A 21,206-nucleotide genomic window follows, 5' to 3' on the forward strand; every position below is an offset into this window, starting at 1 on the left:
ATTTATTTGAAAGGCAGAGTTATGGGGTGGGGGTCGAGGAGAGACAGAGAGATCTTCCATCTGTGGGTTTACTCCCCAAATGACCCCAACGGCCAGGCCAGGGCCAGGCTAGGGCCAGGCTGACACCAGAAGCCTGGAACTCCATCTGGGTTTCCCACGTGGGTGTCACGGGTCCAACCACTCAGGCCAACTCCTGCTGCTTTTCCAGGTTCATTAGCAGAAAGCTGGATTGGAAGTGGAACAGCTGAAACTTAAATGAGTGTTCCAATATGAGATGACAGCATCACAAGTGGTAGCTTAACTCCCTGCACCACAATGCTAGCCTCTACACTCTAATTCTACAGTATACTGAAAGGACTGAAATACCTCAACAAGCATTCTTAAAAAAAAAAAAAAAAAAAAAAAAAAAAAAAAAAAAAAAAAAAAAAGATTTACTGTATTTACTTGAAAGGCTGAGTTACAGAGGGAGAAACAGAGAGACAGAAAGAGAAATAAGTCTTCCATTCATTGGTTCACTACCCAAATGCCGGCAACAGCTGAGGCTGGGACTTGGGCCATACTCTGCTGCATCCCCAGATGCATTATCAGGAAGCTGGATTGGAAGTGAAACAGCCAGGACCTGAATTGGCATCCAGATGGGATGCCAGCACCACAGGCAGCAACTTAATCTACTGTACCACAATGCTGGTCCCTCAACAAACATTCCTAAATTATTAAGATAAACTTATTTTAACAAGATACCAAATAGGCTATTAAATTTGCAATATATATACATTCCTTAAAAAGCTTGAAAACAAATATAAATCCAGCTATTTTTCAATATCCAAGCAAAGTAAAATTTTTTCCAATTATTCTGGGTAGTTTTCTACTCAAATAATAGTGAATACTTTTTCTTTTTATTTTTTTTTGACAGGCAGAGTGGACAGTGAGAGAGACAGACAGAGTGAAAGGTCTTCCTTTGCCGTTGGTTCACCCCACAATGGCTGCTGTGGCCGGCGCATGGCGCTGATCCATAGCCAGGAGCCAGGTACTTCTGGTCTCCCATGGGGTGCAGGGCCCAAGGACCTGGGCCATCCTCCACTGCACTCCCGGGCCATAGCAGAGAGCTGGAATGGAAAAGGAGCAACCAGGACAGACTCCGGCTCCCCGACCGGGACTAGAACCTGGGGTGCTGGCGCCATAGGCGGAAGATTAGCCTATTGAGCCGCAGCACTGGTCATGAATACTTTTTCAATGCAAGCTTAGATCCTGTTTTAAATTATCAAAGAAAAATATTCTCACCATAAAATGAGAGTAACCATACATAAAATATCTGAAAAGTAAAAATTTTAAAATATATTCCTGGGGCCAGTGCTGTAGCACAGAGGGAAAAGCCACCACCTGCAGTGCCAGCAACACATATGGGCACTGGTTCAAGTCCCAGCTGCTTCACTTCCAATCCAGCTCCCTGCTAACGCACCTGGAAAAGCAGCAGAAGATGGCCCAACTCCTTGAGCCCCTGCACCCATGTGGGAAACCTGGAAGAAGCTCCAGGCTCCTGGCTTTGGATCTGCTCAGCTCTGGCCATTGTGGCCATTTGAGGCGTGAACCAGAGGATGAAGAGCCCCCTCTTTCTCTCTCTCTACCTCTCTAACTCTTTCAAGTGAAATAAATATTTTTAAAAAATTCTGTTTTCATTCATAAAAGTTCTACTATAATGTTTTAAAAAATCAAAATAAATTGTGAACATTTTGTAAGATTTAAGAGAAAGGAGGACAAAGTCATTATCTTCAAATAATTAGATTTCAGCTTTATCATCAGTTAGTACAGAATTGAAGAAAATTAAAATTCTAGTAAGGAAAATTTTTTTAAATAACCGGAGCTGGTATATGGAATGAACCTAGGTGGTCAGTGGTTGAATGGATAAAGAAAATGTGGTATATAGACACAATGGAGTACTAGTCAGACGTTAAAAAAATAAAATCCTGAAATCTGCAGCAAAATGCATGGAATCTAGGTCACTATGTTAAATAACAAATACTGAATTATTTTCTCATATATGGAAGTTGAAAAAAGTTGATCTGAACTTAAGAGTAGTGATGAATGAGGCTTGGAAGACTGGGGGAAGAGAGAATAAGAGATTAAATAACAATCAAAACAAAGTAAGTTCTAGTGTTTTGCTGCACAGTGGGGTAATTACAGTTCACAATCATGTATTCTATACTGTATAAAGAACAAGAAGATAGGAGCTGCTAGTCTATAAACAAAGTTAATGGAAATGCAAATTGTCTGAATGACATTTATATATATAAATGTTGAATATTGCACTGTATCCCATAAAAATGTACAATTATTACACGTAAATCAAAATAAAAACAAAAAAGTAGAAAAAAAATTGGAGCTGTTTCATTAATAGAATTGGTTTTCTTTACATCATATACTCCACATTATTGGATGCTTTTAAACTAGGCTTAGGTGATCATCCATCTAGAATGACAGTCTGTATATTAGGCAAAAAGTTGGAACAGATTACTATTGAAGTTCAGATAATTTTGTAAAGACACTTCAAGTGAGTATTTGTCAAAGTATGAGCCAGTCAACAATCTATCAGAATCACCAGATGGTACTCTTTTAAAATGCACATACCTCATAATTACCACTCTCCAACCTTAAGATCTTAAGTGGTACAAAAATCTGTTTTTCACACTCAAATATTACTAAAATTTTATTGAGATATATCAGACAAATCAATTAACTTCACATATACCCCCTAAAGATTCCAAGACAACAGAAGCAATTTTAGTCATGTTTTGATTGTTACTTTGTGTTCCCCATTGCTATTTCCAAGATAACAGCCAAAATGATGAGAACTAATTTTTAAGGCCCTGTCCCAAATCACTAACTAGACACATAATGGAATAAATATCTATCATTTAACTATTGTATGGATTTACGTCATTCAAAATATAAATTTTGAAATGTCTTTTTCCACAAAAGTCAAAGCCATGCTTCTCAAAGCCTTTTATACAGCCATGTGGGGAGGGAAATAGCAGATAGAAGATCTCTCTTTTTGCCTCTCCTTTTCACTCTGTAACTATGTCTTTCAAATAAATACATCTTTTTAAAATATTAAAGAGGGATAATAATGGGAAAAATAAAAAATGTGCACTAAACAGTGTTTTATTTCAGTAGACAAGTTCAAGAAAGCCATTTCCCAAAAGAAAGAAAAATACTGTGCAAATAAAATATAAGTCCAAGACACAATATATCTAATTAGCTAAGTAAAATATTAACTCTTGATAACCTATTTAGATGACAAAAGTTTTATGACACTAGGCGTGATTACATGCTACCATGAGATGAAGAGCACAACAAAATAGATCTGTGTTATGACTTTTTAAATGAAGTCTCATATATGCCAAAGCTTATTGTATATTGAAAAGTAAAACACAGAGAATTTATTTAGTGAAAGAGGTACTGAAACGCCACTCACCAACAAGTATACTGCTGATATAAACTGGCTGTATAAAGTGACTAAGCAATGCTCCCTGTACACCAAGCACTTCCCATCTTGTCAATTTGTCACTTGAGGACATACTGCTTACTCTGTTAACAACATCTGCAGGACAGTAAACTGTCAGATAAATTTTGCCTTCAACAGCCACATGGAGGCTCAGTTCTTCGTTGGCTTCAAATGCAGATATAGAATGTGGATTAAGACGTCTGAAGAACAAAAAGAAAATATTATATTAAAAAAGCAGATTGACAAAGTAAACCACACGTACCTAAGAATTGTTCTATAACATATTTAACTTGCTAGTATACATTTAATTCCAGTAACAGAAACAGATGCAAGCACCAAACAAGGGAGGAATGGAGTGACTTAACTGTACAAAATGAACACAGAAAATAACCATACTCAGGACTTCCAGTATCACTTTAATATTATCAACATTCTTTATGTCCCTTAATATCAAATAAAAAATAAACAGTCCAGGGGCTGGCACCGTGGCTCACTTGGTTAATCCTCTGCCTGCGGCACCGGCATCCCATATGGGCGCCGGGATCTAGTCCTGGTTGCTCCTTTTCCAGTCCAGCTCTCTGTTGTGGCCCGGGAGTGCAGTGGAGGATAGTCCAAGTGCTTGGGCCCCCGCACCCACATGAGAGACCAGGAAGAAGCACCTGGCTCCTGGCTTCGGATCGGTGCAGTGTGATGGCTGTAGCGGCCATCTGGAGAGTGAACCAACAGAAGGAAGACCTTTTTGTCTCTCCCTCTCACTGTCTGTAACTCTACCTGTCAAATAAATAAAAATAAAATAAAATAAACTGTCCCTATCATAATTTGTGAGTTATTTCCTTCTCCTAGATGGAAATTTTTTAAAGACTACAAACTGAAGGAATAAAGAAAATTGACCCTTTTAAATTCAAGTTTCATCTCTAATAAGAAAAACTAAAAAATAAAATCTAAAATTATTTACTTTGAAATTTCTCTAGGGAAGTTGTGCTTATTTTCAAAGGTGTTACTGGGAAAATGTTCATTAAAATGTTACTCATGGTTCTCTCTATATTTTTGTGAATTCCACTGTCTTCTTAGTGCATATCTGTTCAATTTAAATTTTATGCTACCTGATGCTATCCATTGCTATAATCAAAGTCTGGCCACAGATTGGAGTTCAGCTTTTGTTAACCTCTGTATTTGTATATGAATTGTGTTTGTGTGCACGTGCATTCACATGGCCATAAATTTTCTGAAGTCTTCTAATTTCAAAGGAGTACAAACTTCAATAGCATAGAATAATGTGAATGAGATGAAATTTTTAAATAGTAATAACAGATTAGTCTGAGTGGAAGGGAGACTTAAAGACTGGAGGGAGAATATGGATAGGTATGAATTTAGTAGTTTTATTTGCTGTAGAGACTCAGGATAATATGGTGAGGCTATCTCATTACTACTAAAAACAATCTCCATAATACTTACAACTGTGACTTAATTTGGGCTGATCCTTTAGGTAACTGGTTCATATAGAGGTAAATGTTGATATTTTGTTTCAGAGTGAGAAGATTAGAAGCTGGTTCTGTACAAAATATTGACTTTTCCATCATAGCAGGATTTTTGCTATAGAAGAGTAGAAGTTGTCTATAAAAGTACCTAAAATAAATTTGTCAAGCAATAGAATTTATAAAATACATATCTTACTGAGCATTATATTCACATGTCATGAGCAATGTCCCTGGATATCAAAAGTTTTCATATAATAAGAACTCTTAAAGTAATCTTAACATAATTTAATGAAAAATTTGGTCCACTGGGAAGCCCTCAACTGGAGCCCAATCTGCCCCATAATCTGCATTAAAACTGTATTCCGGAATGTGGGGCGGAGCCAAGATGGCGGAATAGTGAGGGCGCGCACCGATAGTCCGGGAAAATTTAGTTTAATAAAAGGGGAGTTACGGTAGCCGCAGAAAAAAGAACCAGGAAAAAATTGCACGGGAATCGTGAATCGGAGGACCTACTGGGAGAACAAGGTCGCCCACCGCGTGGAAGCCAAGTCGTGGGACCGAGCCGCAGAAGCCCCAGTGCTCCAAGGGGAGTGCATGCCACACAGACAACAGCGGGGAGACTTGGGACGCTCAGGGCTCCGAGTCCACACATCGGCGCTGGAAGGGGAGGTGAGCTCAATAACCCGAGACATTGGTGGGGAAACGGGGGTCAGAATCTAGAGGGGGGCCAGAAAGTGCAGCAAACTCACTACCGGAAAGAAGGAAAAAAAAGCTTCGGGGTTTCTCTTCCCCCTAACCTAGCAAAGGTTACAAGACTGGGAGGCTAGAAGAATTCCCAAGAGACAAAGAGCAGGCCTGCTATCTGGATTTACATATCAATGGGGGAGAGCTAAGGAACTGAGTCACTACAATTCAGTAGCCTAGGCAACCCAGTGGGAGTCCAGAGGAGCCAAAGACTGGAAGCTAAATACCATCAATTCTGCACAGCCGTGCCCTGCGGTGTTACTTACCCCCTGAATAAATAAAATAAATAAATAAATAAAAAGAGAGAGATTTACCACGCATAACCTGAGGGTGTCACCTTTGCACACCCTTAACCTGGAAGAACCAGGCAGAGCTCTCAGGCCGCACCCATCTCAAGCCTCCAAGGCTCCTCCAACAGCAGGCAGTCCACTTAACACGGACACAGTATAAAAAAAAAAAAAAAAAAAAAAAAAAAAAAAAAAAAAAAAAACGCACAGTGACGCAAGAAGAATTAACTATGCCGAGTAACAAACACAGAAATAGAGGGAGCAAGATCAACGATTCAACGATGACACTATGATGCCTCCAAATAAGCAAAACACCCCAAGCCAAGAGTATGAAGATGATGAGATAGAAGAAATGCAAGATACAGATTTCAAAAAATTTATGATAAGAACATTTAGAAGTTTTCAAAAGCAAATCCTTGAACTACAGAAATCCTTATTGGACAGGATTGAAAATCTCTCTCGTGAAAACGAAATTTTAAGGAAGAGTCAAAATGAAACTCAGAAACTAGTAGAACAGGAAAGTGTTATAGTGAAGAGAAATAAAAATGAAATGAAGAGCTCAATAGATCAAATGACAAACACATTAGAAAGCCTTAAAAACAGAATGGGTGAAGCAGAAGAGAGAATATCGGACTTAGAAGATAGAGCACAGGAAAACATACAGTCAAACCAAAGAAAAGAAGAGGAAATTAGAAATCTAAAAAATATTGTTGGGAATCTACAGGATACTATTAAAAAAACCAACATTTGAGTTCTAGGAGTTCCTGAAGGCATGGAGAGAGAGAAAGGATTGGAAGGCCTTTTTAGTGAGATACTAGCAGAGAACTTTCCAGGTTTGGAGAAGGACAGAGATATCCTAGTACAGGAAGCTCATAGAACCCCCAATAAACATGACCAAAAGAGATCCTCACCACGACACGTGGTAATTAAACTTACCACAGTGAAACACAAAGAAAAGATCCTAAAATGTGCAAGAGAGAAACGTCAGATTACTCTCAGAGGATCTCCAATCAGACTCACAGCTGACTTCTCATCAGAAACTCTACAAGCTAGGAGGGAATGGCGAGACATAGCACAGGTGCTAAGAGAGAAAAATTGCCAGCCCAGAATATTATATCCTGCCAAGCTCTCATTTGTGAATGAAGGTGAAATAAAGACCTTTCATAGCAAACAGAAATTGAAAGACTTTGTGGCCACTCGTCCGGCCCTACAAAATATACTTAATGATGTGCTACACTCAGAAACACAGAAACACGGCCATCAATATGAAAGAAGGGAAAGAAAGAACACCTACCAGTAAAAGAGCATGGGAAGCTCAAAGCATATACTAGAAAATATTTCCGGGAAAATGGCAGGGCAAAGTCACTACGTATCAATAGTCACATTGAACATTAATGTTCTGAATTCTTCAGTTAAAAGACACCGTTTAGCTGACTGGCTCACAGAACACAACCCAACTATTTGTTGCCTACAAGAAACACATCTCTCTAACAAAGAGGCATGCAGACTGAAAGTGAAAGGTTGGAAAAAGATATTCCATGCCAACAGAAACCAAAAAAAAGCAGGTGTAGCCATATTAATATCAGACAAAATAAACTTTAATACAAAAACTGTTAAGAGAGACAAAGAGGGACACTATATAATGATTAAGGGTTCAATTCAACAGGAAGATGTAACTATTATAAATGTATATGCACCTAATTACAGGGCACCGGTCTATTTAAAAGATTATGTTAAGGGACTTAAAGGGAGATTTAGATTCCAATACAATAGTACTGGGGGACTTCAATACTCCACTCTCAGAAATAGATAAATCATCCGGACAGAAGATCAACAAGGAAACAGCAGATTTAATTGACACTATTGCCCAAATGGATCTAACAGATATCTACAGAACTTTCAACCCTACATCTACAGACTTCACATTCTTCTCAGCAGCGCATGGAACCTTCTCTAGGATTGACCACATACTAGGCCATAAAGCAAGTCTCAGCAAATTTAAAAGAATTAGAATCATACCATGCAGCTTCTCAGACCACAGCGGGATGAAGCTGGAAATTAGCAACTCAGGAAACCCCAGAAAGTATGCAAACACATGGAGACTGAACAACATGCTCCTGAATGAACACTGGGTCATTCAAGAAATCAAAAGAGAAATCAAAAACTTTCTGGAAGTAAATGAAGACAACAACACAACATATCAAAACTTATGGGATACAGCAAAAGCAGTATTGAGAGGCAAATTTATAGCAATAGGTGCCTATACCAAGAAATTGGAAAGGTACCAAATAAATGAGCTTTCAGCGCACCTCAAGGACCTAGAAAAACTGCAGCAAACCAAACCCAAATCTAGTAGGAGAAGAGAAATAATTAAAACCAGAGAAGAAATTAACAGGATTGAATCCAAAAAAACATTACAAAAAATCAGCCAAGCGAGAAGCTGGTTTTTTGAAAAAATAAACAAAATTGACACCCCATTGGCCCAACTAACTAAAAAAAGAAGAGAAAAGACCCAAATCAATAAAATCAGAGATGAAAAAGGAAACGTAACAACAGACACCACAGAAATAAATAGAATCATCAGAAATTACTACAAGGACCTGTATGCCAGCAAACAGGAAAACCTATCAGAAATGGATAGATTCCTGGACACATGCAATCTACCAAAATTGAACCATGAAGACATCGAAAACCTAAATAGACCCATAACTGAAACAGAAATTGAAACAGTAATAAAGGCCCTCCCAACAAAGAAAAGCCCAGGACCAGATGGATTCACTGCTGAATTCTACCAGACATTTAAAGAAGAACTAATCCCATTTCTTCTCAAACTATTCAGAACAATCGAAAAAGAGGGAATCCTCCCAAATTCTTTCTATGAAGCCAGCATCACCTTAATCCCTAAGCCAGAGAAAGACGCAGCACTGAAAGAAAATTACAGACCAATATCCCTGATGAACATAGACGCAAAAATCCTCAATAAAATTCTGGCCAATAGAATACAACAACACATCAGGAAAATCATCCACCCAGACCAAGTGGGATTCATCCCTGGTATGCAGGGATGGTTCAACATTCGCAAATCAATCAATGTGATTCACCACATTAACAGACTGCAGAAGAAAAACCATATGATTATCTCAATTGATGCAGAGAAAGCATTTGATAAAATTCAACACCCTTTCATGATGAAAACTCTAAGCAAATTGGGTATAGAAGGAACATTCCTCAATATAATCAAAGCAATTTATAAAAAACCCACAGCCAGCATCCTATTGAATGGGGAAAAGTTGGAAGCATTTCCACTGATATCTGGCACCAGGCAGGGATGCCCACTCTCACCACTGCTATTTAACATAGTTCTGGAAGTTTTAGCCAGAGCCATCAGACAAGAAAAAGAAATCAAAGGAATACAAATCAAGAAGGAAGAAGTCAAACTATCCCTCTTTGCAGACGATATGATTCTGTACTTAGAGGATCCAAAGAACTCTACTAAGAGACTATTGGAACTCATAGAGGAGTTTGGCAAAGTGGCAGGATATAAAATCAATGCACAAAAATCAACAGCCTTTGTATACACAAGCAATGCCATGACTGAGAAAGAGCTGCTAAGATCAATCCCATTCACAATAGCTACAAAAACAATCAAATACCTTGGAATAAACTTAACCAAGGACGTTAAAGATCTCTACGATGAAAATTACAAAACCTTAAAGAAAGAAATAGAAGAGGATACCAAAAAATGGAAAAATCTTCCATGCTCATGGATTGGAAGAATCAACATCATCAAAATGTCCATTCTCCCAAAAGCAATTTATAGATTCAATGCAATCCCAATCAAGATACCAAAGACATTCTTCGCAGATCTAGAAAAAATGATGCTGAAATTCATATGGAGGCACAAGAGACCTCGAATAGCTAAAGCAATCTTGTACAACAAAAACAAAGCCGGAGGCATCACAATACCAGACTTCAGGACATACTACAGGGCAGTTGTAATCAAAACAGCATGGTACTGGTACAGAAACAGATGGATAGACCAATGGAACAGAATTGAAACACCAGAAATCAACCCAAACATCTACAGCCAACTTATATTTGATCAAGGATCTAAAACTAATTCCTGGAGCAAGGACAGTCTATTCAATAAATGGTGCTGGGAAAACTGGATTTCCACGTGCAGAAGCATGAAGCAAGACCCCTACCTTACAACTTACACAAAAATCCACTCAACGTGGATTAAAGACCTAAATCTACGTCCTGACACCATTAAGTTATTAGAGAACATTGGAGAAACCCTTCAAGATATTGGCACAGGCAAAGAATTTCTGGAAAAGACCCGGGAGGCACAGGCAGTCAAAGCCAAAATCAACTATTGGGATTGCATCAAATTGAGAAGTTTCTGTACTGCAAAAGAAACAGTCAGGAGAGTGAAGAGACAACCAACAGAATGGGAAAAAATATTTGCAAACTATGCAACAGATAAAGGGTTAATAACCAGAATCTACAAAGAGATCAAGAAACTCCACAACAACAAAACCAACAACCCACTTAAGAGATGGGCCAAGGACTTCAATAGACATTTTTCAAAAGAGGAAATCCAAATGGCCAACAGGCACATGAAAAAATGTTCAAGGTCACTAGCAATCAGGGAAATGCAAATCAAAACCACAATGAGGTTTCACCTCACCCCGGTTAGAATGGCTCACATACAGAAATCTACCAACAACAGATGCTGGCGAGGATGTGGGGAAAAAGGGACACTAACCCACTGTTGGTGGGAATGCAAACTGGTCAAGCCACTATGGAAATCAGTCTGGAGATTCCTCAGAAACCTGAATATAACCCTACCGTTCGACCCAGCCATCCCACTCCTTGGAATTTACCCAAAGGAGTTTAAATTGATAAACAAAAAAGCGGTCTGCACCCTAATGTTTATTGCAGCACAATTCACAATAGCCAAGATCTGGAACCAACCTAAATGCCCATCAACGGTAGACTGGATAAAGAAATTATGGGATATGTATTCTTTAGAGTACTATACCGCAGTAAGAAACAACGAAATCCAGTCATTTGCAACAAAATGGAGGAATCTGGAACACATCATGCTGAGTGAAGTAAGCCAGTCCCAAAGGGACAAATACCATATGTTCTCCCTGATCGGTGACAACTGACTGAACACCAAAAAGGAAACCTCCTGAAGTGAAATGGACACTATGAGAAATGGTGACTTGATCAGCATAGCCCTGACTGCTAATGGACAACTTAATACATTATCCCTCATAGTATTTTTTTTTGTCTGTTCTACTTAATATGACTGGTTTAATTCTGTAATTATCACACAGTTATTCTTAAGTGTTGAAAATTAACTGAAATGTGATCCCTGTTAAACATAAGAGTGGGAATAAGAGAGGGAAGAGATGTATAATTTGGGGCATGCTCGGGCTGACTTGCCCCAATTGGTAGAGTTGGAAACATAGCAGGGGATTCCAATTCAATCCCATCAAGGTGGCATGTGCCAATGCCATCTCACTACTGCAAGTGATCAATTTCAGTTCACAATTGATCATAATGAAAGGACTAAGAGTCAAAGGGAGCACATAAACAAGTCTAGTATCTGCTAACACCAACCGATAGAATAAATAAAGGGGAGAGTGATCCAACATGGGAAGTGAGATACTCAGCAGACTCATAGAATGGCGGATGTCCTAAATAGCACTCTGGCCTCAGAATCAGCCCTAAAGGCACTCGGATCTGGCTGAAAAGCCCATGAGAGTATTTCAGGCATGGAAAGCCAAGACACTCTGGCAAAAAGATCTCTGTGAGTGAGATCCCAGTGGAAAGAACAGGTCTTCAAAGAGGGAGGTGCCTTTCTCTGAAGGGAGGAGAGAACCTCCACTTTGACTATGACCGTGTCTAAACAAGATAAGAGTCGGAGAACTCAAGGGGCTTCCATAGCCTTGGAAACTCATAACGGGTGCATAGGGAGATTACTGATGCCATAAACAGGAGTGTCAATTAGTAAAGTCAACAACAGGAGTCACTGTGCACTTACTCCTCATGTAGGATCTCTGTCCTTAACGTGCTGTACACTGAGGCTTAATGCTATAACGAGTACTCAAACAGTATATTTCACTTTGTGTTTCTATGGGGGTGCAAACGACTGAAATCTTTACTTAATGTACACTAAACTGATCTTCTGTAAAAAAAAAAAAAAAAAAAAAAAAAGAAAGAAAGAAATTATCAATTCCCAACTTGACTCTCACTGGGATTAAACATGACAATAGGTCTGATCTGATTTCATCATCATTTAAAAAAAATCATCTATTATTTTTCACTTTATGTTTCTGTGTGGGAGCAAACTGTTGAAATACTTACTTAAGGTATACTAAGCTGATCTTCTGTATATTAAGATAATCGAAAATGAATCTTGATGTGAATGGAAGGGGAGAGGGAGTGGGAAAGGGGAGGGTTGTGGGTGGGAGGGACGGTATGGGGGGGAAGCCATTGTAACACATGAGTCGTACTTTGGAAATTTATATTCATTAAATAAAAGATTAAAAAAAAAAACAAAACTGTATTCCATGGGGCTGGCACTTTGGCATAGTAGGTGCTGCTCCTCTTCCAATCCAACTCTCTGCTAATGGCCTGAGAAAGCAGTGGAAGATGATACAAGTGCTTGGGCCCCTGTACCCTTGTGGAAGATCTGAAAGAATCTCCTGGTACCAGACTGGCCCAACTCTGGCCACTGTCGCCATCTGGCAAGTTAATCAGTGGATGGAAGACCTCTCTCTGTTTCTCCCTAACTCTGCCTCTCAAATAAATAAATGAATAAATCTTGAAAAAAAAAAAAACTGTATTCCACAACTGTCACTCCTCTTCTACTTTATATATGAGTCAAACTACCATATCCTGCTGAAGACCCATTTTCCTACTGATTCCTCTTTTCTTTTTCTGTTCCAAGCTTCCCAGGTAGAGTCAACTTTTAGCCTTATGTCTTGTTCTCTTGCCCCACCCAAACAAACTGTGGTTCCTGATCCTTAGAATTAAAAAAAAAAAAAAAATAGAAGAAGAGAATAATAATAATACAGTGAACTCTATAAGGTGTATTAAGAAGTGACACAGATCTCCTAAAAGACCACAATTAATCAAATCAGGGACAAATACTACTTAACTTATTGAAAAAAACACGGTTTTAAGATGTGCTCCATCAAATTCCATCATCAGAAATATTTAACAAAAAATTAAGCACTAGTATATAACAATGAAACATTGGAAGGGGAAGACATAAACATAAAGGAAGTAACTTTAAAGAAGTCAAATAATTCTGTAAGTACCAAGTGAGATGGGGAGGGGAGGAATGAGTTTTATTACCCTCATGGACTTCTCCAACTTTTAGGATTATAGAATCCTGTCTTTATTATTAAGGATATATACTTACCTTTTCCCGTAAAAAACATGTCTAAATTTGTTTTAACATACTCTAGCAAAGAACAGAAAAACTTGAGAATGCAGAGATCAAACAGAAATGGCAAAATACTGATAAAACTACTGGAGTTGAATGACAGAACTAATTATCCTATTCTCCCCTATTTGTGTTTGAAAACTGCCTAATAAAAAGTTTGATAAAAGTAAGCTTAGTAGCTTGAGAGAACCTAAAGTTTGTGTATATTATAAGGAGTAACATACATTTCCCACTTTTGATATAAAGAGACTTTGAAAGAGTAATATTTATGGTTTCTCTCTCCCGCCATTCATTAAAAAAAATTACTTATTTACTTGAAAGGGAGGAAGGGTAGGGGTATGGGAATATCTGCTGGTTCATTCCCCAAATGGGTGCAACAGCCAAGGCTGGTTCATGCTGGAGCCAGAAGTCAGGCACTCCATCTGAATCTCCCACATGGGTGGCAGAGGCGCAAGTACTTGGGCTATCATCTGCGGCTTTCTATCACTCGAATAAGGGATGCCTGCCTTGCAAGCAGTAGCTTATCCAGTTGTGTCACAACAGTGACCCCTATTCAATTCCTCTTGTAAGGAGCATAGTGATTAGTACTTATGAAAAAGATACCAGGTATACTTATCTCAAGTTCCTTTATTTCTTTCTGAGATCTGTCAGCCTGAAGAATTATCTTATCTACACTCTGTCATATGGAAAACTTTGCATGGACTGCATAAATGGAAACCTATTAGTTCCTGGTGCTGCCACAGGGTAAGTATGGCTAATTCAGAGATAAGACCAAGTCTACTTGATCCAGATCTGAAGCTGTACTTTTCAATATATTAGTCAGTAAAATGATGGTATTTTTATCTTTGAAAAAATATTGCAGGACATTTTAAAATAAGTTCACAAGCTTTTAATAATGGAAGTAACTAAAATCCACAGATTAGACATTGTAGTTACAATAATAAGGTTTCCAAATGCAACAAGGAAATAATTAGATGACCTGGATAAGAGATTCTCATATTCTTGGCTCAATGATGAGCAAAATTCTATTTGTAAAGACATTTGCATGCAATTATTTTGGACACAGAACACCTATATTTGGAGACATTAAATATTTTGTCACCTTACCTCAGGAGAGACCTTCTTGCTGTAACCACAGCATGGGTGTCATGTAACACTCTTCCATTTGGCTTAATGCACTGACTATAGTTGTATTCACCTGTGCCTATAGCTACAACTTCATGATGTCCAGCTGAAAGAAAAAGGGAACCAGTAATAGGTTATTCTAACACCCTTCTCTCGTACATTCAACCTTGGCTTCTATTATTTTATTTTTAGTTAAATGTATTTACCAAAACATAAAAAAAACCACAATTTCAAAAGTCTTAAAATTATCCAACAAGCAAATTTCAAAAGTAGTATCCCAATTTAAAAAAGTTGTATTAATTTCATATAATTACCACAATCAATAAATTGCCAAATAACCTTAAATTTTCAAATATGCATCTATTTTTCTACACCTTGATTTATGTGATCTTCTAAGACACTTCCTTTTTAGGGATTTAAATTAGTACAGCCAATATGGAAAACACTATAGAGATTCCCCCAAAAAATTTAAAATAGAAATGTCATATGACCCTAAAATTCCATTTTTGGCCATAGATCCAAAAAATGAAATTAAGATATCAAAGAGATATCTGAATCCTCATGTTCACTGCAGCTTTATTCACAATAACTAAGGCACAAAACATGTAAATATCTGGAATTATGGTATTTGTATTCCATTTAATTTTTTTTAAAAAAATGGGATATTCTTTCTCTAAAAAGGAAACCTGGATATTTGCAACAACCTGGAGGATGTTGTGTTATGTGAAAGAAACCAGACACAGAAAGACAATGCATGATACCATTGAGATGGGAAGTCTAAAAGAGTCAAACAGAGAAGGGTGGTTAATAGCAGTTGGGAGGTGGAGGAAATAGGGAGATATCAATCAATCAAAACAGTTAAAAAAGAGAGACCTAATGTACAGCATGGTGACCACAGTTAGTATTATTTGGAATTTAAGCCATGAGCAGTTTGAGGGGACAGTGGCAGAGGGCATATAAACCAAGGATATCGATGTGATAGAAAAAGGAAGGTGTGGTAAATTGTGTTTAATATTTCTGTTAAGGAAATAGTTAACAAAATCCATTACATTTTGCAACATGAAGAGATTTAGTAGTCTTGATAACAGCAGTTTCCAAGAAGTAGAAGAGAAAAAGTAAGAGAAACTGGAGTAAAGAGTAGCCACAGCGACTTCAAACAACTTCTTAATGAAGTTTGGCTATACAGTCAAGTACAAAATGGCTTTGGTTTCAAGTAGAAGGATGCCATAGGTTTAAAGGAGAGTTTGTTTTAATTTTAGAATAGAAGTTTGGGAAGTAGGCTTTCCAGACTAAAGGAGCTGAAAGCAAAGATATAAAATTCATGGACAGTTTAGCAAGATTCTGTTTGCATTTTTAGGACAAAAATGTGACTTTTAAAAATATTTATATACTTGTTTGAAAGGCACAGTTGGGGGGTTAGGGGGGTGAAGAGAGAAAGAGAGCACATGCCATCCACTGGTTCACTACCCAAATGGCCACAACTGCCAGGGCTGAGCTACACTGAAGCCAGGAGCTTCATCTAGGTCTCCTACAAGTGGCAAGGACCCAGGTATTTGGGCCATTATCTGCTGCTTTCTCAGGTGCATTAGCAGGAAGCTGGATTGGACTTGAAACAGCCTGGGATGCTGGTGGTAGCTTAACCCTCTGTGCCATAATACCAGCCCCCAGGAATATGATCTGAACACCGAATCTGACTTAATAACCAGGTCTGTAAACTTACCCTTAAATGGAATTATGTAACAGTTATCAGTGTAAGTTCTAGAATGGAATGGTAATGTATAATCTAAATTACAAAAGGCAATTAGCATAGCCATGATTCAGTTTCTTTCTCAAGTTTGTAATTCAACCTGCAAATGCATGGGGAAATACTCAAGTTGTTTTTGTTTTTTTTTTTTTTTTTTTTTTTTTTTTTTTTTTTTTTTTGGACAGGCAGAGTGGACAGTGAGAGAGAGAGACAGAGAGAAAGGTCTTCCTTTGCCGTTGGTTCACCCTCCAATGGCCGCCAAGGCCAGTGCGCTGCGGCCGGCGCACCGCGCTGATCCGATGGCAGGAGTCAGGAGCCAGGTGCTTTTCCTGGTCTCCCATGGGGTGCAGGGCCCAAGCACTTGGGCCATCCTCCACTGCACTCCCGGGCCACAGCAGAGAGCTGGCCTGGAAGAGGGGCAACCAAGACAGAATCCAGTGCCCCAACCGGGCCTAGAACCCGGTGTGCCGGCGCCGCAAGGCGGAGAATTAGCCTAGTGAGCCGCGGCACCGGCCAAAATACTCAAGTTTGATAATTCAAGAAAAAAAAGAGGAAATCAAAAGAAGGAATTAAACAAAATGTAACAGGAGAATGAATAAGAACTTTGCTGAAGGAATTGTCCTGTAAGAAAGATCCTTCCTCCACTGTCACAGTAGAGAATATGGATACAAATGCAGAAAAAGTATTTAGATTTGATGGTAGGGGAGAGGAGGATATTTAGATTTGATGGTGTCTTACAGACCCAGTTAAAAATGATGAAATAACATTCTTAAGAATACATTTTAAATATATTTTGATCACGTGAAGTACTTGATTTCACTCAAATATTCTCATCTCATTCACATTTATGTCTTCTAAAACCACATTTATTATTTTACCCACACTCTTCTTGACTGAACTCTACATTGGCTTCCAAATTTCCATGTACACTGAAACACTATTCTACTAAACATGAAATGATGGTATTATTTTTATTCATCTCACTTCATTCATCACATTTCATCTTCATCTTTTCACATCTATTTTTAAAAAAGTATGTTTCCCTTTCTGCTATGTCCATCTCCATGCTAATATAGGCACTCAACCATAAACACCTGCCTAGGTTGTGACTGTCTAGTTCAGGTTCTACCCATTGTCATGTTTTTAAAAACTGTTTTCAATTATTGCTTAACTTTATCTTAATCATAAGTGAGCTTTATTAAGCTTTTACTAAATGGCAGGTACTATGCTATATGTTGTATTTACATTATCTAATCCTACAAAACCCATGAAGTAGAAGTTATTTCTATTAACTCTATTTTTAAGAAATGAGAATCAAAATGACGCATTGAGATATTAAGTATATAAACTACCAAAAGTATTTAAGTAGCAGTTTTGAGTCTGAAGCGGGTGCTCCCAACAATTACAGCATATTGTCTATCCTTAAAATCTTTCACAGTTTATTATCAACCTTATTAAATCAAACTTTTGATTGTCTTCTAACCCTCTTAATAATCTGGCATCATTTTGTCAATATAACTATCTTTTATCATTCCTGTACAAATACTATTCTGTTAGGAATGTATTAATCTCATTGTCCCATAAACAGTTTTTCCACATTAGCTCTCTTAAGCCTTTCTCTTTCAAAAATATATTCCTTTCTTCTATTTAGTCAAGACTTATCAATTCTTAAAGTTTCAGCTTCAGTGTCATACTATTTTCAAAATCTTTTAATATTTCTCTCCTGTCTATGAACTTTCATGAATGTTTGCATTCTGGAAAACAATTTTATATTTTTATCATCCTCAACTTTCAAATAGTATATATGCATCTTCTCTTCCCACTTAGATTATAATAACTCTGTAAAATAGGAACCAAATCTCAAATTGTTTTTATATCATCTATAATATCTAATTCAGAGATTAATATTAACCTCAAATACTTTTATAATTAATGATCAAACAAATGATAAAAATAGAATTGCAATGCAATATCCACAAGAATTCCCCACATTTGAATTTTTTCTTACTTGAAAATGAAGAAAAAATGCTAATAGTTATAATCGCCTTTTCAATTGTTTCTTACAATGAGGCTAAGATTTCAGGATGGTTAGAGTCTTTCAACAAGGCTAAGATCTCAGCAGGGTTAAGGTTAAAAATGTTAAGACTTTTATAAGGGTTCAGTATTATTTTATCTCTACCTTTGAGAACCTTTCTGTTTAATGACCCACAGGTACTTGAAAAGGCCACTCCAAATCAATGCAATACCACTGCCAACAAAGGTAAACATAGTTAACTAAAATACCATTGTATAGTTCATCTCATTAAGGTAATCATTTTTCTATAAACTATCGTATCCCTAATATCTGGACTTACCTCTTTCAATTATAAAAGCAGCCAGTGAATTGCTACATTTCAGATATTCAGAATTAGAAATTAGTTGATTAAATGTTTCTTTAACAATCTTTGAAAACTTTGCATACTGCACATATCTCCCTTCTAGGAAAAAATCAAAAGCAATACAAATTTGAAGAACATTGTGCTTTCTCTCAAAGATGTCTTATTACTATCTCAAAATCAAATTAATAACAGAATTATGTACAAGCATATTGATAGTTTATCATTATTGAGATTTCAGTATTTGATTCTAAAAGAACAAAATTTACTGGGCTTTCTGGATAATTCCCTGTAAACAGATGGGTCATTGTTACATACTAGATGCCTGATTTTACTTGGGTTTACTGTGATGAGATATTCAAAAGTCACAGAAACTCAAGACAATTCTTAGTTGTATAGCACTGTTGCTCACAATGCAGGATGATCAACATGTCTATGAATGAAAGTAGTCTAGTCCTGTCCAACCATTGTGACGATCAAGGTACGCTTAGTATTTGCCCTGTTAAGAACCACTGGAACCAAACCAAAACAACATAACTCCTACAACAACAAGAAAGCATTCAGAGTGTTGACACAGTTCAATGTTCACATAAAAAGTCCCAATTTTTGCTTAAAGATGAAGATGGTTCTTAGTAACTAGGACTACCTGAACAGTTTATAACCATACATTTTTTTTTCAAAAGCTACCCATTGATATTTTTTTAGAACATGAAACTACTAAGGTAAGAAACTGGAAATTTGCTGCATTGTGTATATTTATGATTATATAGCCCTAGTGAATAATTACAGTTTTAAAGAATGGGAGGTGGCAGAATCATATAATACAATGCTTCTCAAAGTGTTCCTTTGTATCCTGATGTATCACAGTGGTTGCAGTAGCTTCACAGTCCATTAAATATTCTCAGAGGAAAAAAAAAAAGCAATGAAATCACTGCTCTCATGTACTGCATATATTTGACTTGTATAATCAATTATAATTTTCATAGAAATATTTTTACTTGCTTAATAATCATTGTCTTCTAATAGGCATAAAAATGCTAAAACTGTATTATCAGTGTCAGTTAACATTTGCTAACTGGATACAACATTTCAGTTAGGTTCTTGTTTACAGTAAATCTGAATTTTTCTTCTTAAAAAATTTATTTACTTATTTTAAAGGATGAAAAAAGACCTTCTACCCACTGGTTCACTCCTCAAATGCCACTGAGGCAAGCCTGAAGCTAGGAGCAAAAACTCAATGCAGATCTCCTAAATGAGTAGCAAGGACTCAACTACATGACACAATGTCTGCTGCCTCCTAGAATGAGCATTAACAGGAAGCTGGAATTTGGAGAACAGCCAGGACTGCGACACAGGCACTACAATAAGGGGTGAGGGCATCCCAAGCAGTGTAACTATACAAAATGCCTATCCCTTAGCATTTTTCTTTGTAAGATATTCCTCATGGTATGTTCACATTATCAAAAAGAGTTGAAAAAGAGTCACAAAATGAGAAAACAGAATCAAGTATTTGGCTCTGCTTATAACTAAAAACTCAAGACACAGTAGACACAATTTCCACTGAATGATTTTTTTAAACTACTTTTAAAATTGAAATGAAGTATACATTCAGAAATTTTTCTGTAGATGGAACAAACTCAGTTTCTTAGTGATAGCTTGCACAACAATCTAAAAATATAAAAACACATCACTTCACAAAAAGTATTGGGACATGCTAAACCCTACCTGTTGCATTTACTTGGTCTTGGACATCAAAGGTAGATATTAGGGTTACTTTATTATTTTGAATAGATTTTGGTGCTCAGATTTTTGTTTGCCTCAAACCATTTTTCTTTGAAACTTATAATATCTAACTTCTGTTTTTACCCATGTCTGAATGATGACATTTGCTCTCCCTTTACTGACACCTGACTTCTGACCTAAGCCTATTAAACCTAACTCTACTCTGACATTCTTTCTTCTCAGATTATGATATTTCCCCAGGGTAACAGAACTCTATACTGCTTGCCAATCTTTTACATGGGATTCTATCCCACTAGTCATTAAACGTGGCCACAGAAGCTGGAAGACAAGAGATTCTTCCCATATTAAGAGCTCACTGGCCGGCGCCGCGGCTCACTAGGCTAATCCTCCGCCTAGCGGCGCCGGTACACCGGGTTCTAGTCCCGGTTGGGGCGCCGGATTCTGTCCCGGTTGCCCCTCTTCCAGGCCAGCCCTCTGCTGTGGCCCGGGAGTGCAGTGGAGGATGGCCCAGGTGCTTGGGCCCTGCACCCCATGGGAGACCAGGAAAAGCACCTGGTTCCTGGCTCCTGCCATCGGATCAGCGCGGTGCGCCGGCCGCAGCGCGCCGGCCGCGGCGGCCATTGGAGGGTGAACCAACGGCAAAGGAAGACCTTTCTCTCTGTCTCTCTCTCTCACTGTCCACTCTGCCTGTCAAAAAAAAAAAATAAATAAAAAAAATAAAAATAAAAAATAAAAAAAAAAGA

At 37.7% G+C, this 21,206-nt stretch overlaps 1 protein-coding gene across 13 annotated transcripts in view; it reads right to left on the reverse strand.

Moving 5' to 3' along the window:
- Nucleotides 1-21,206, reverse strand: part of ADAD1 (adenosine deaminase domain containing 1) — a 128,929-nt gene that overhangs the window by 91,654 nt on the left and 16,069 nt on the right. For 4 of the 13 annotated variants that reach the window (XM_089302545.1, XM_089302549.1, XM_089302548.1 and 1 more), the window contains 4 exons: nt 18,700-18,822; nt 14,584-14,707; nt 4,958-5,128; nt 3,473-3,702 (listed from right to left, as the gene is read on the reverse strand). In XM_089302545.1, coding sequence (XP_089158671.1) covers nt 3,473-3,702; nt 4,958-5,128; nt 14,584-14,707; nt 18,700-18,822 — 648 coding nt within the window. Of the gene's footprint in view, nt 1; nt 251-3,472; nt 3,703-4,957; nt 5,129-14,583; nt 14,708-18,699; nt 18,823-21,206 lie in introns of those variants that run through there. The other 9 variants (XM_089302552.1, XM_089302550.1, XM_089302554.1 and 6 more) reach the window with 4 other exon arrangements.

The sequence above is a fragment of the Oryctolagus cuniculus genome, chromosome 8 (genome assembly GCF_051225735.1).
Source record: "Oryctolagus cuniculus isolate XC-2025 breed Fujian yellow rabbit chromosome 8, ASM5122573v1, whole genome shotgun sequence".
NCBI lineage: Eukaryota > Metazoa > Chordata > Mammalia > Lagomorpha > Leporidae > Oryctolagus > Oryctolagus cuniculus.